Source organism: Podarcis tiliguerta, assembly GCF_965153285.1.
Source record: "Podarcis tiliguerta genome assembly, chromosome: 8".
In the NCBI taxonomy this organism is placed as follows: Eukaryota; Metazoa; Chordata; class Lepidosauria; order Squamata; family Lacertidae; genus Podarcis; species Podarcis tiliguerta.
The window spans coordinates 53,819,290-53,832,601 of record NC_139541.1 but is presented as its reverse complement, the minus strand read 5'-3'; the positions used below and the strand labels follow the sequence as shown (position 1 = coordinate 53,832,601).

The 13,312-nt window shown below is 50.5% G+C and overlaps 1 protein-coding gene across 1 annotated transcript; it reads right to left on the bottom strand.

The window, feature by feature from the left end:
- Positions 1–6,745: 6,745 nt before the first annotated feature.
- On the bottom strand, positions 6,746–11,752 carry LOC310683245 (uncharacterized protein). Its single transcript, XM_083452994.1, has 6 exons — positions 11,630–11,752; positions 10,338–10,394; positions 9,557–9,656; positions 8,394–8,575; positions 7,195–7,309; positions 6,746–6,967 (listed from the first exon to the last, which is right to left on the bottom strand). The coding sequence occupies exons 1-6, from the start codon at positions 11,735–11,737 to the stop codon at positions 6,951–6,953; spliced, it is 579 nt and encodes a 192-aa protein (XP_083309120.1). The 5' UTR covers positions 11,738–11,752; the 3' UTR covers positions 6,746–6,950.
- Between the last annotated feature and the right edge of the window lie 1,560 nt (positions 11,753–13,312).

The following is a 13,312-nucleotide window of genomic DNA, read 5'->3' as shown; positions in this document are numbered from 1 at the left end:
CTTTCCATCAGCAGATCCTGCCTCAGACTACAAGGGGTGGGGAAGGCTGCCTCCCTCTCCTCCTGGCTCCCCACCCCCACCCCACCCTCAGGCCTGTCTGGTGGCTCCCACCCTCCCAGAGGCCTCTCGGGCCTTCTCCTATGGCAGTGCTGAACTTTCCCTTGAACCCAGCCAGTTGCACTGTGAGGGGTTTTCCCAGCCCCAGAAATCACCTGACTTCGAAGCAACTTCCTGGAGCCTCTGTGCTGTTGCTCTTGCTGCGTGGGTGAGCAGCAGGGCAGGGCTTGTTGGGACTGGTTTCAGATTGTGTCTGTGGAGACGTGAGGCAGGGAGCTCAGCTCATCACTCAGCCTCTTGGCTTGGAGCAGCTCAGTGGGAAGGCAGAAGAAAAGGGCTTGCAAATACCTGCGATTTGGGTCTCTCTCGGTCTACCCATTGTGGGGGAAACCCCACACCCATTTCAGCCGGAGTTTATGTAAGCGCTCTGAAATGCATTTGTTTAATTTATTGGTTGCACTTATGTACAACCCCTTTCCTCCAAGGAGCTCAAGGTGGTGTTCATGGGGGTTTTTCCCCCCTTCTCATATAATGCACACAACAACCTTGCGAGGTAGGATAGACTGAGAGGCAGTGGCTGGCCCCAGGTCACCCAGAGAGCTTCATGGCTGAGGGTGGGGGAGGGATGTGAACCCTGGTTTCCCAGGTTCTAGTCCAACACTGTAGGAGCCAGTGTGGTGTGATAGGGTGTCGGTCTATGACCTGGGAGACCAGAGTTCGAATCTCCACTCGGCTATGAAGCTCACTGGGTGGGGCCAGTCCTCATCTCTTAGCCTAATCTACTCACAAGGTTGTTGTGATGATGAAATGGGGAGGAGAACCATGTACACCACCTTGAAATCCTTTGGAGATAAAGGTGGTATATAAATAATATTATTATTATTATTATTATTATTATTATTATTATTTACATGCCACACTCGGTCAATCAGCCCCACAGGTCCAGCTGTATGGACAGCCATTGATCTGCTCCCTGGAGCTCCAAGGAGGGCAGCAGCCAAGTAGACATGAGCGACTCTGATGGCTTCCAGGCTCCCTAAGAAGCTGCCTTATACTAAGTCAGACCATTGGTCCATGTAGCTCAGTACTGTCTACACTGACTGGCAGCTGCTTTACAGGGCTTCAGGAGGGAGACATTCCCAGCCCTACCTGGGGATTGAACCTGGGACCTTCTGGACACATACCACTGAGCTACGGCCCTTCACTGTGTGATGCTTGTCACATTGAAGGCAACAGAGGAGGAATTGCAGCATTTAAAAATTCTGCCATCACACCTGTCCATGGGGCGATAGCTCCTTCCATCTGCAGCCTTATCTTCTGCTCACCTCTCTCTGCCTTTCCAGAGACCTCCCTGTAGAGACCAGGAAGACAGAGCAGCCTCACCCAGTCTGAGCCAAGGTGGAAGGGGAATCCCCTCCTTCCCTACCTCCCCACTCCCCCCCACCCCACTGTGATTATAGATCAACAAGGAAAGAGTTTCCTCTAGCCGTGGAGACAGAGACTGGGCACTGCTGAGCTCCAAGCCCAACAGGAAGCATAATCGTAAATAGGCAAAGGTTGTCTGGCTTAGTTGGGTTCCTACGATACAGGGCGGGTGATCTGGGTGCTTTGTAGTCCTTACCTTGGTTGACCTCTAAACAACTCAGAGTGCCGTTGTTCCCATTTTGCAGATGGGGAAATAGTTACCGGTGGAGACAGATTGTGCTGAGAACAGGATGCTGGGCTACATGCGCCTCTGGCCTGATGCAGCACCCAGGCTCTTCTTATGCAATGAGTTGAGCTTTGAACTGATGTTCCCATCCCATCATTTGATTCTCTGGACTACAATGATATAGGGGGGCAGGGGGGGGTTCCCATCTCCTTCTGCTGCATAGAAGGACCCCAAGGAAGCAGGCGGTTTTTTCCAGAGGAGAGCAGCATGGCAAAGAAAGCACAGGGCAAGCCAAAAACTGCTCAGAGTCCCGTTCTTTCTAGGCACAGGGCAAGCAGAAGTGTGGACAAGCCCAAAGTCCTTCTTCACATAGCCCATAGTTAAACTATTGAAACTCACTCCTACAGGGGACAGTGGTGGCCACCAACTTAGGTAAAGGGACCCCTGACCATTAGGTCCAGTTGTGACCGACTCTGGGGTTGCGGCGCTCATCTCGCTTTATTGGCTGAGGGAGCCGGCGTTTGTCTGCAGACAGCTTCCGGGCCATGTGGCCAGCATGAATAAGCCACTTCTGGCAAACCAGAGCAGTGCACGGAAACGCCATTTACCTTCCCGCCAGAGTGGCACCTATTTATCTACTTGCACTTTGACGTGCTTTCGAACTGCTAGGTTGGCAGGAGCAGGGACCGAGCAATGGGAGCTCATCCCATCGCAGGGATTCGAACCGCCGACCTTCTGATCGGCAAGTCCTAGGCTATGTGGTTTAACCCACAGCGCCACCTGCGTCCCGGCCACCAACTTGGATGGCTCTAAAAGAGGGTTGGACAAAATCATAAGGTTATTGATGGCTACGAGCCAGGATGGCTATGCTTTGCCTCCACAGTTTGGAGGCAACAATGCTTCTGAACGCCAGTACAGGATGCTGGACTAGACTGGCCACTGGCCTGATCCAGAAGGCACTTCTTACATTCCTATGTTCCTCCCTCCCTTGTGCTGCCCGTTGCCCCAGGCTGGCATGCTCACCTCCCTTCTGACATGGCATCCAGCTCATCCCCATTCCCAGCAGCCTTTCCACAGAACGAGATGCTTCCTGCCCTCTCCTGCATGACTCATCCTGTGCCTGGGGAAGGCACCTTGCCTATACTTTCCTCTGGAAGCGACCTGGGCGGGGAAATGCCCATGAGAAGATCAGAAGCAAAGAGGAAACCTCTCCTCTGATGGGGTGTGGGAGCCAGTGGCTGAGCCCTGGGCAAGCTGGAATAATAAATCGTCATCCAGGGGATCATGTGTCTGAGCATGTTCAGAGTGCATTTCTTTCTCATCCCACCTATCGCAGTGTCATGGTTAGAGTGGTGACCTAGAGACCTGACAGACCAAATCCCTACTCAGTCATGAAGCTCACTGGGTAACCTTGTAAAGGTAAAGGGACCACTGACCATTAGGTCCAGTCGTGAGTGACCGACTCTGGGGTTACACGCTCATCTTGCTCTATAGGCCAAGGGAGCCGGCGTGCAGCTTCCAGGTCATGTGGCCAGCATGAATAAGCCGCTTCTGGCGAACCAGAGCAGCACACGGAAATGCCATTTACCTTCCCGACGGAGTGGTACCTATTTATCTACTTGCACTTTGACATGCTTTCAAACTGCTAGGTTGGCAGGAGCAGGGACCGAACAACGGGAGCTCATCCCGTCGCAGGGATTCGAACCGCCGACCTTCTGATCGGCAAGTCCTAGGTTCTGTCGTTTAACCCACAGCGCCACCTGCGTCCCGGCCAGCAACTTGGATGGCTCTAAAAGAGGGTTGGACAAAATCATAAGGTTATTGATGGCTACGAGCCAGGATGGCTATGCTTTGCCTCCACAGTTTGGAGGCAGCAATGCTTCTGAACGCTAGAACCGCCGACCTTCTGATTGGCAAGTCCTAGGCTCTGTGGTTTAACCCACAGCGCCACCCGCGTCCCTAGGGCAACCTTGAGTGGTGACCAATCTCTTAGCCTTACCAACCTCAGGGTTGTTGTGAGGATAAAGAGTGAGAGACCATTCATGTCAGCTTGAGCTTCCAATCTGTGACAGCTATGACAGCAAGCAGTACTTTTAAAGTGGGGTTTTAAATTTACTTGAGAGAGTTTTTATAATGGCCTTAACCTGATTTCCTTTCCTGCTGTTTTACAAGTCCTTTGAATTTAGGTGCATGATCCACTACATTACTGGCTTGCTTTAATGCAAGAGTTAAGCACACATGCTTCTCTCCTTCTCACTCACCTAGCTTGGCTAGGTGGCATCCCAAATTTGCAAGAGAGAGGTGTCCTTACCCCTGTGTACAAACAACAGCTCTGAGGGGAAACAATACTACAATTATAAGCAGATGGTGGAAGTTATTTCACAGCTGCTGCCTGTGATCTTTGAGAATTCTCGGAAGAGGAGTGTTGTCCCTACCTTCAAAAGAGGAGGAAAGGTGGATCCAGGAAATGACAGACTAGCCAGGGCTGAACTCTGCAGCAGCACTACTAAGGGGTTGGTCTGTGAGTATCAAGGAAAGAATGCATTGATTACTAGGAGCCAGGATGAGTTTACCAAGAATAAGTTGTGCCAAGGAAACTTTATCTCCTTTGCTGATTGAGTTACTAGATGATTGGTGGGCAAGGCATGCGTGCACTACATGTTGGTTTCATCAAAGCCATCCACAAGGGCTCCCACTATCTCCTTGTTGACAACATGGTAAAAACGTGGGCTAGATAATAACACTGTTAGGTGAATCCACGGGTGGTTGAGCAACCATAGCCAACGAGAGCTCGCTGCGAATGGCTCTGCGTCAGCCTGGAGGGAAGTTTCAAGAGAAGTGCCACAGGATTCATAGAATCATAGAACTGTAGAGTTGGAAGGGCCCCCCAAGGTTCAGCTAGTCCAACCCCCTGCAATGCAGGAATCACAGCTCTAGAATCCCTGACAGATGGCTGCCCAACCTCTCTTTAAAAACCTCCAATGAAGGAGAGGCCACCATCTTCTGAAGGAGTCCGTTCCACTGTCAAACAGCTCTTAGCATCAGAAAGTTCTTCCTAAGGTTCAGTCAGAATCTCCTTTGCTGTCGTTTAAATCCATTGGTTCACATCCTTCCCTCTGGAGGAGCAGAAAACAATCTTGCTCCATCTTCCCTGCGACAGCCCTTCAGGTATATGAAGATGGGTATCATATCACCTTTCAGTTTTCTCTTCTCCAGGCTAAACACCCCCAACTCCCTCAACCATTCCTCATAAGGCTTTGTTTCCAGACCCTTTATCACTTTGGTCTCCCTCTTCTGCACACGTTCCAATTTGCTGAAGACGTCAGAGACTATCTTGACTGTGACTGGCTGGACTGACTCCAGCTACAAAAGCTGAGGCTGCTGAACAGACTATTGCACTGCGGTATTATTTAGGGGGGTGTTGCAGGAGGCTGTTCCTGTTACTGGTATTATTTTTGTGTGGAAATTGTTCAATTATTTCTATGTGAAAAAAATTCAAATTTGGAACTTTTTGATTTGGGGGGGTTGTGTTTGTAATTATTTGATATGTTTGTAATTTTCATGTTATAAGCCGCCTTGAACATGTTTTGAACTATGGAAAGGTGGCATACAAATAAAATAATGTATCTACGTATGTATGTTGTCAATATGGTTGGAAAGTACAAAGCATTCTGCTGCTCATCAATTTTCTAAATGACTTGTCTGAGCGTGTAGAGAGGGTGCCTATCTAATCTGCAGGGTGAATGAAGCTGGGAGGAACAGCTTAAACCACGGAAAGAAGAATCAAGTTTCAGAATGATATTGACAGGCTGGAATGTTGGACTGAAACCTACAAGATGAGATTCAGAAGAGATAAGCGTAAAGTCCTGCATTTAGGTACCAGGAATCAGGGACGCAAGTATTTTCTCCCTCTCTCACAACATCTATCTTGATCTCCCACATCAAGTATGAAGATTAGACTAGATCACGACCTATAACCTCCACACCACACACCACCAGCACTGACTCAATCCCTGTCACCCCAGCCTTCTTCCAGAAGCTGGTCTCCATGCCCTCTTTAAATCTGAAAGCAGGGAGACCTTTTAGAATTAGCCAGCTACCCAGCAAATAGAGAAGGCTATGGGTGCCACCAAGCGGCAGCACCCTCTATAGCACCAAAAGCACCACAGACCATGGTCAGAATGCAGGCAGAGAGAGGTGCCAACCCACCAGTCAAGGACACACACAAATGTTGTGTATCCCCACTCACCTCACAGCCCCACTCACCTCACAGAGTGTTTGTTGTGGGGGAAGAAGGGAAAGGAGAATGTTAGCCGCTTTGAGACTCCTTAAAGGGAGTGAAAGGCGGGATATCAAATCCAAACTCTTCTTCTTCTTCATCCCCCTGCCCCATTCCTGTTTGCATCCATCTGTTTGCCTCTTGGAGACCCTTGGAGCTTTATCTGATCAAAGCCCCCATAGCCTGGAGTTTCTTTTGAATCTCAGGCAAGAAAATTCTCATGGAGGACATGACTCCAAATGAGCCTAGTTACAGACCCTCCAAGTGCTCCTGTTTTCCAGGGACTTCCCTAATTTAGACAAGCCATCCCAGTTTCTGATTTGATCCCGGAATGTCCCACTTTTCCTTAGGATGTCTCTAATTTCATTGGAGAAATGTTGGAGGGTATAGAGTTATATGATCCCCTCAAGACACCTGAAGGCAACCCGGTATAGCCCAGAGGCCCCCTTGTCACAAAGGTTCTGGCTTTGGGATTATTTAGGGTTGCCATACATCCGGAATTTCCCGGACATTGCTGGGATCTGGCCATCGGAAACAGTGTCCAGTGTCTCTGGACTGTCTGAACCGCAACGCACAGGATGGCTGCCTTTCTCCACCCCTCTGCTTGCCACCCTCTGGGATGCTGTTGCTTCCGCATTTGAGGAATGCCAGAAAGGAAGCTCAAAGCCTGCGGCGTCTACACTCTGGAACTCCCTGCCTATTGACATCAGGCAGAGGCCTTCATTGCACTCTTTTCCAGCACCTGCTCAAAAGCTCAACAACTTTTGTGTCCAGATTTTCACTTTTTGAAATATAGCAACCCCTAGATTATTTAATCCTGTTTATTTTATCAGTCAGCCTGTGCAATCCAGGGGGCTAGGATCAGAGACGTGGGTTCCAGTTCTCCTTCCACAAGGGGCTCTTTGTGCAACTTTGAGCATGCCTCTCTTGTTTTCAGCCGCCTTCTGTTCCTAGTCTGTAAGACTAGGGAGAGGGAAGCTCTGAAAGGAAGCAGAACAATATACAGGTGGTGAAACATATTGCAGGCTGAAACTCACAGCAGCAAAGCCCATTTGGGAGAAACCAGCTTCTTGCCTACTTCCACCACCCCTCCGGCATCTCGCTACCCTGCAAGTTCTCCTTCTCTGCCACCCTGACCTGCCAAACCACCATATAGCTTCCCCTTCCATCACCAGCTTGAGATGCCCTGTCCTTTGGGCTCACTTGCCTGCTGCAGCCTGTGTCCTCTGGCCACCAGCCTCTGTGTAGCATCCCAGGGCCTCTTGGGCATCGCTCTTCCCTTCCATGTCCTGCAGCCACAGAGTCGGGTCCTGCCTTTGGAACTGCACCAAACAGAGGGCTTGATTCATTCATTTATTATTTTACTTGTTGCATTTATATATCACTTTTTTCCTTTGAGGAGCTCAAGATGGCCTATGCGGTTCTTTGCCCACCCCCTCCATTTTATGCTCACAACTACCCTGTGGGGTAGGTGGAGGCTGAGAGGCAGTGACTGTCCCACAAGGTCACCCAGTGAGCTTCATTGCTAAGTGGTGATTCGAACCCAGGTCTTGGCCCTACACTCTTAACGCTACACCACATCAGCTTGGCTGACATTGATGCTCTGCTGTGCAACTCATTCTGCTCAGGAGCGGCCTGCATCTCCCACAGCAAAGCCATGAAACAACCACAAGGGAGGTGGAGGAGAGATCAGCCAGCTGGGGAGGGGCTGGGCTGGCTGCTGCCAGTTGAGCAAGTGTGACTTCTGTTGCCATGGATGGACACCCAGCAAGGGCAGGGTAGACTGAGAGGTGGGAGACTGGACTCAGGGTTGTTGCAGAGGGAGAAGGGTGGCATATGAATTTCAACAAGAGATGATCTGTAGGGTGGGAGGACCAGTATAAAGTTCTGCTGCCCAAGCCCATTAGCACAGCTTGAGCGGAGCTCCATTCTCTCCCTTTGGTGGGGCTTCCCCAGAGGACCTTCCCGCTGGCGTTCTCCAGTCTGTCCTCAGTTCGGGATGGCCTTAGCCCTTGGGACTTGCAAAATAATAACTGCAAAAATAAACCCTTGTCTTGGGGCACAGGTACGTGGTGGCCCTTCCATTAGGAGTGGCCCTCCAGATATAGAATCATAGAACTGCAGAGTTAGAAGGAACCTCAAGGGCCATCTAGTCCAACCCACTGCACTGCAGGAATTACAGCTGAAGAATCCCTGTCCATCACCTTCCCAGGTAGCCCATTCCACTGAGACTCCAATTCCCATCAGCCCCAGAACAGCCAGGGAGAATGGCAAGAGCTGCAAGTCCTGACAGCTTTGGGGGGGGGTACAGATGTGCCCCCCACCCCTGCCCTACCATCTTTCCAGCTGAAGAGGAGCCTTGAGGAAGTGGCTCCTGGGAAAGGGGGGCTTCCGCTCCAGGCCCACCTGCACAAGCAGTTCCTGCTGCTCCCTGAGCAGCTCCAGGTAGCGGCTGCTCCACAGGAGCTTCTCAGCTCGCAGCTCCTGGCTGATGTGCTGCACCTCGGCCTCCAGACCCACCAGCTGCCCCAGCATGGCGCTGCTGGACTCCTGGAGCATCTGCACCATCTTCCCCAGCTTCTCAGCACCTGGAAACACCAAGATCATAGAATCATAGAGAAGGAAGGGATCAAAGGGTCATCTCTAGTTCAACTCCCTGTGACGCAGGATGTTAGATACCTCGCCCCAACTGCCTCTGCCTGTGAACTTCAGGCAACCCTCAGACAAGAAACCCAGAGGTTGGTGGCAACAGAGCCTTTGCAGAAGGTCCCAACTTAGTCCCTGGCATCTTCTGCTAACACAATCCCAAATTGTAGGGGGAAAGACCCTTCTCTTGGCCTGAGACCCTGGAGAACCATTTGCTTCTAAGGTGGACAAAGCTGGTTTCCGTGGACTAATGGGGTGGAATGGAAGGAGATGCCATTGGATCTGGCCACACGGGGCCCCATCTAGCCCAGCATCCTGTCCTCACAGTGGCCAACCAGAGGTCCCCAAAGGGAAGCTCACAAGCAAGATTTAAGAGCAATGGCCATCTCTTACTCTTGCTCACCACCATTCCATGATTCTGTCCATGAAAGTTCCATTTAGGAATCATAAAAGAACTAAGAGGCCTGCAGCAGCTGGATCAGGCTAAAGGAGGCCCATGTAGTCCAGCCTCCTGTTTTCACTGTGGCCAACCAACCTCATGCCCCAAAGGGAAAACCGAAAGCAGGCCTTGAGTGCAACAACAGCACTCTCCCCACCAAACTATGGCACACACTCTTGAAGGCAGTGATGGCTACCCACTTGGATGGACAAATTTGTGGAGGATAAAGCTACCAAAGGCTACTAACCACAATGGCTGAGTTCCACCTTCACTGTCAGAGGCAGCATGCCTTGGAATCACAGGTGGGCAGGCTCTTGCTTGTGGGCTTCCCACAGGTATCTATTTGGCCACTGTGAGAATGAGATTAGATGGGCTCCTTTGCACAGAGAGCAGGATGGAAGGCCAGCCCTTGTATGAGAAGATGTAACCCCTTCATCTCACTCCCTTCCCCCCCCCCCAACATGCCCATCATAAGTCTACAAACCTGCCTCTTGGGGCTCAGGGGTTGTTGGTGAGGAGAGGAGCCCATCTCCTTGGTGGGCTTCACCGATGTCCTCCAGCCATGAAGTCATTGAGGAACAAGCCTAAGACATCAGCAGAGGGTGAGAACATCAAACTCAAGGTTTTGTTGTGGATTGGGGGGGTTCAGTCTAGTCCCTTCCTATTCTTGGGGTCCTGTACCCAGTGAGAGTTAGTTAGAGTTTGCTAAACTAGTCAGACAAGTTTCTTTGTAAAACAGTGGCCTTAGCTGGCCACTCATCAGCATCCCAAAAGAATGAGCCAGGTAGCAAAAGCTACAGCTGAGTGATGGTTCCCACTGGGTTAATGGGGGGAGCTTACATCCACCACCATTCAGAGCTGCTGGGTAGGAGAACAGCAGCCAGAGCGAGCTGGAAGCTGGAGACGCAGAGACATGCTTCCTCTATGCGGGATCCAAAGCTGTGACAAGTGGAGAAGCAAGATCTGTTGGGGTGTTGACATTGTGAGATCCTCCATCTTCACCCTCAGGTTGTATATATGTGTAAATAAAACTATGTGCTCTAAAGACACCACAGTCTTCTCTAACCTTCATTCCAAGAAAACTAAACCCTGGATAAGCTCCTGGAACACCAGGATTCTCTCACGATTTGGAGACTGGGTATAACAGCATTTTTAGACCCCCAGCCTTTATAACACTCTGACACCCCAAAGGCTGAGGTGTCTTTTTAGCTTGGATAGAGGTGGCATTGGGGTGGGGGGTTACTTGCAAGATTCAGGGCTGTTACCTCCTGCACAAGGTCAAAGGCGGCTTCCCAGCAGAACTTGTAACAGAACAAGATAACCTGTGGAGGTGGAAAGAGAGAAGTTAGAAAGGCAAGGAAATCCCACCCACCCCATTTCTGACCTGAGGGTGCATTACCTGCCCTACCAATCTGCCTCAGATTTACAGCATTATATCTGCCAGGGCTTCCCCAAAAGAATCCAGGGCATTGCGGTTTGGTGAAGTGCAAACCTCTGAACCACAATGTGCAGCATGGCTGCCTTTCTCCACCCCTCAGCTTGTCACCCTCTGGGAGGCTGGTACTTCCACATTTGAGGAATGTCAGAAAGGAAGCTCACAGCCTGTGGCGTCTACACTCTGGAACTCCCTGCCTGTTGATATCAGGCAGGGACGTTCATTGCACTCTTTTCCGGCACCTGCTAAAAACATTTTTGTTTAGACAAGCCTATGCAGATGCTTAGAAAGCTGATGTGCGTTTTAATCTGTTTTATTGGTTTTATCTTTTGAATGGTTTTGTGTGTGTGTGTGTGTGTTTTTTAAAGTTGTTTTTCTGATAAATTTATTGCTTCATTCTGTAAACCACTTTGAGGGTTGTTGTTTCTTACAATCAATCAGTAGATAGGTATTATGAAACAAATAAATAAGGAGTAGGAAGTAGAGAGTTTAAAAAACAAGACACAATTAACAAGGGAGTTTAAAACCCACACACAAACCCCACAGAACCTCCCCCAATTCACTCTAACCCATACCCTCCAACATTTCTCCGATGAAAATAGAGACATCCTAAGGAAAAGCGGGACATTCTGGGATCAAATCAGAAAGCAGGATGGCTTCTGTAAATCCAGGACTGTCCTTGGAAGATAGGGAGGGTCTGCTAACCAACATGCAAACTTTTCAAAATTTAAAAGTGAAATGTATGTACGTACTTTAACTCTTTCCCCATCAAACAATTTTAGAAGCCAGATGTTACTCTGGAAAAGCCATCACTAAATGGAATGTTGTTTCTTCTTGAAAAAACGACAAACCCTGTCCATATTGCAACAAGGGGTCAGTTGCGAGCCCACAACACTGGCAGAGATGGGGGTGTAGCCGGTGCCTAAATGGTGCCGCTTTACCCCTGCCTACGCCACTGCAAAAGTTCAGCAAGGTCCGTTTGTGCAAAGGCAAAACTCAGTGATCTCCTGAAAGGCTCCTCCCCTTTGGCTGACTGATCCCAGAGGGGAAAACATGAGCTATGTTTCACCCAGTCACAAGGTGCCTGCTAATGAAGTCCTACACTACTCCACATATACTAACCCACACGGCTCGCCAGAGGAGAAGAAGCCCATCCAGGGCCTTTGGCACCAGCGCCAAAAGCAACTTGAAGCCAGCTCTGGGGTAGAGCAGCCTCCTGTGGGGCACCATGGCGCCTCTGCAGAAGAAAGAGGAGAAACTGTGGGTCTCATAAACACCAAAAAGGCAGGAAGTGCCTAGGATCAGCTAATAACTACAGCACATCTTCTTTCCTGATATTTGTCATGGATGAATCATAGAATCATAGAGTTGGAAGAGACCACAAGGGCCATCGAGTCCAACCCCCTGCCAAGCAAGAAACATTGCATCTCTCTCTCTCTCTCTCTCTCTCTCTCTCTCTCTCACACACACACACACACACAGGCATGTTGTGCAGAATTTGCCTCCTGCCCCCAGGATGCCTGCCTTGACCCACCCACCCACCCTTGACCCACCCACCCACCCAGCAGAGTGCCATCTTCACCTGCTCTCGCTCCACTGCTGCAAGCAAAACCAGGTGCCCAAGACAGAGACTGGGATTGTGGCTTCCCCTCTGGGATGTTGCCTTGGGAGTGATAAGCGCCTGCCTGACCCAAGAGGATCAGTGCAAGAGAGGAAGGGGGATTAGCCCTTTCATTAGGTCTTAATCTCACCTCTCCTTGCCTCTCATTTCCAGGCATTGCTGGTGCTCTGGGAACAGATTACCGGGCTCCCAAACCTCAGGTCCCAGCCACACCTGGAGGCCCCACAGCCACTCGCTTGCTGAAAGCTAAGCAGGGCTGGCCAGTGGCTGGCTAAGAGACCTCCTACGAGCCACACAGACACCGCCTGGGGCTCCAAGATAGAAGCAGTTCTTGCTGCTAATGTAGACTGAAGTTCTGCATAATTTGCAACTCTTAAGGGGCACAGAAGGGATGCGGGTGGCGCTGTGGGTTAAACCACAGAGCCTAGGACTTGCCGATCAGAAGGTCAGCGGTTCGAATCACCACAACGGGGTGAGCTTCCGTTGCTCGGTCCCTGCTCCTGCCAACCTAGCAGTTCGAAAGCACGTCAAAGTGCAAGTAGATTAATAGGTACCGCTCCAGTGGGAAGGTAAGCAGCGTTCCCGTGCGCTGCTCTGGTTCGCCAGAAGTGGCTTAGTCATGCTGGCCACATGACCCGGAAGCTGTACGCCGGCTCCCTTGGCCAATAAAGCGAGATGAGCGCCACAACCCCAGAGTTGGCCATGACTGGACCTAATGGTCAGGGGTCCCTTTACCTTTAAGGGGCACAGAAGTCCTCTCAGCTGGGCAGCAAATCTCCCTTTGGGCATCTCTGCAAAGGAAGCCTTCATGAGGGATGCTCACTGATATTACCGTATTTTTTGCACCATAACACTCACTTTTTTCCTCCTAGAAAGTAAGGGGAAATGTCTGTGCGTGTTATGGAGGGAATGCCTACGGGTGGCATGCCTACGGATTTTCCTCCTCTAAAAACTACGTGTGTGTTATGGTCGGGTGCGTGTTATAGAGCGAAAAATACGGTAGTTCTCTTTGGTGCAGATGCCTGACCTCAAGGAGAGCTAGCCAGGTTCATACCTCCCCATTGCAAATCCCAAACACGGTCACTCTACAAGGAGCCACGCAAGGAGACCTGCCAGGTTTTTTTTTGGGGGGGGGGGTGAAGTCTCCCCACCCTTGTCCCAGGAAGAAGATGCCTCCACTTCCT

Excerpts from the sequence above, each read along its gene's own strand:
- LOC310683245 (XM_083452994.1), bottom strand. The coding sequence starts at position 11,737 with ATGGTGCCCCACAGGAGGCTGCTCTACCCCAGAGCTGGCTTCAAGTTG. Across the intron at positions 9,657-10,337 it reads CCTTTGACCTTGTGCAGGAG|GCTTGTTCCTCAATGACTTC; the intron begins GTAACAGCCCTG and ends CTGATGTCTTAG. Across the intron at positions 7,310-8,393 it reads AGCAGGAACTGCTTGTGCAG|TTCCAAAGGCAGGACCCGAC; the intron begins GTGGGCCTGGAG and ends TGTTTGGTGCAG.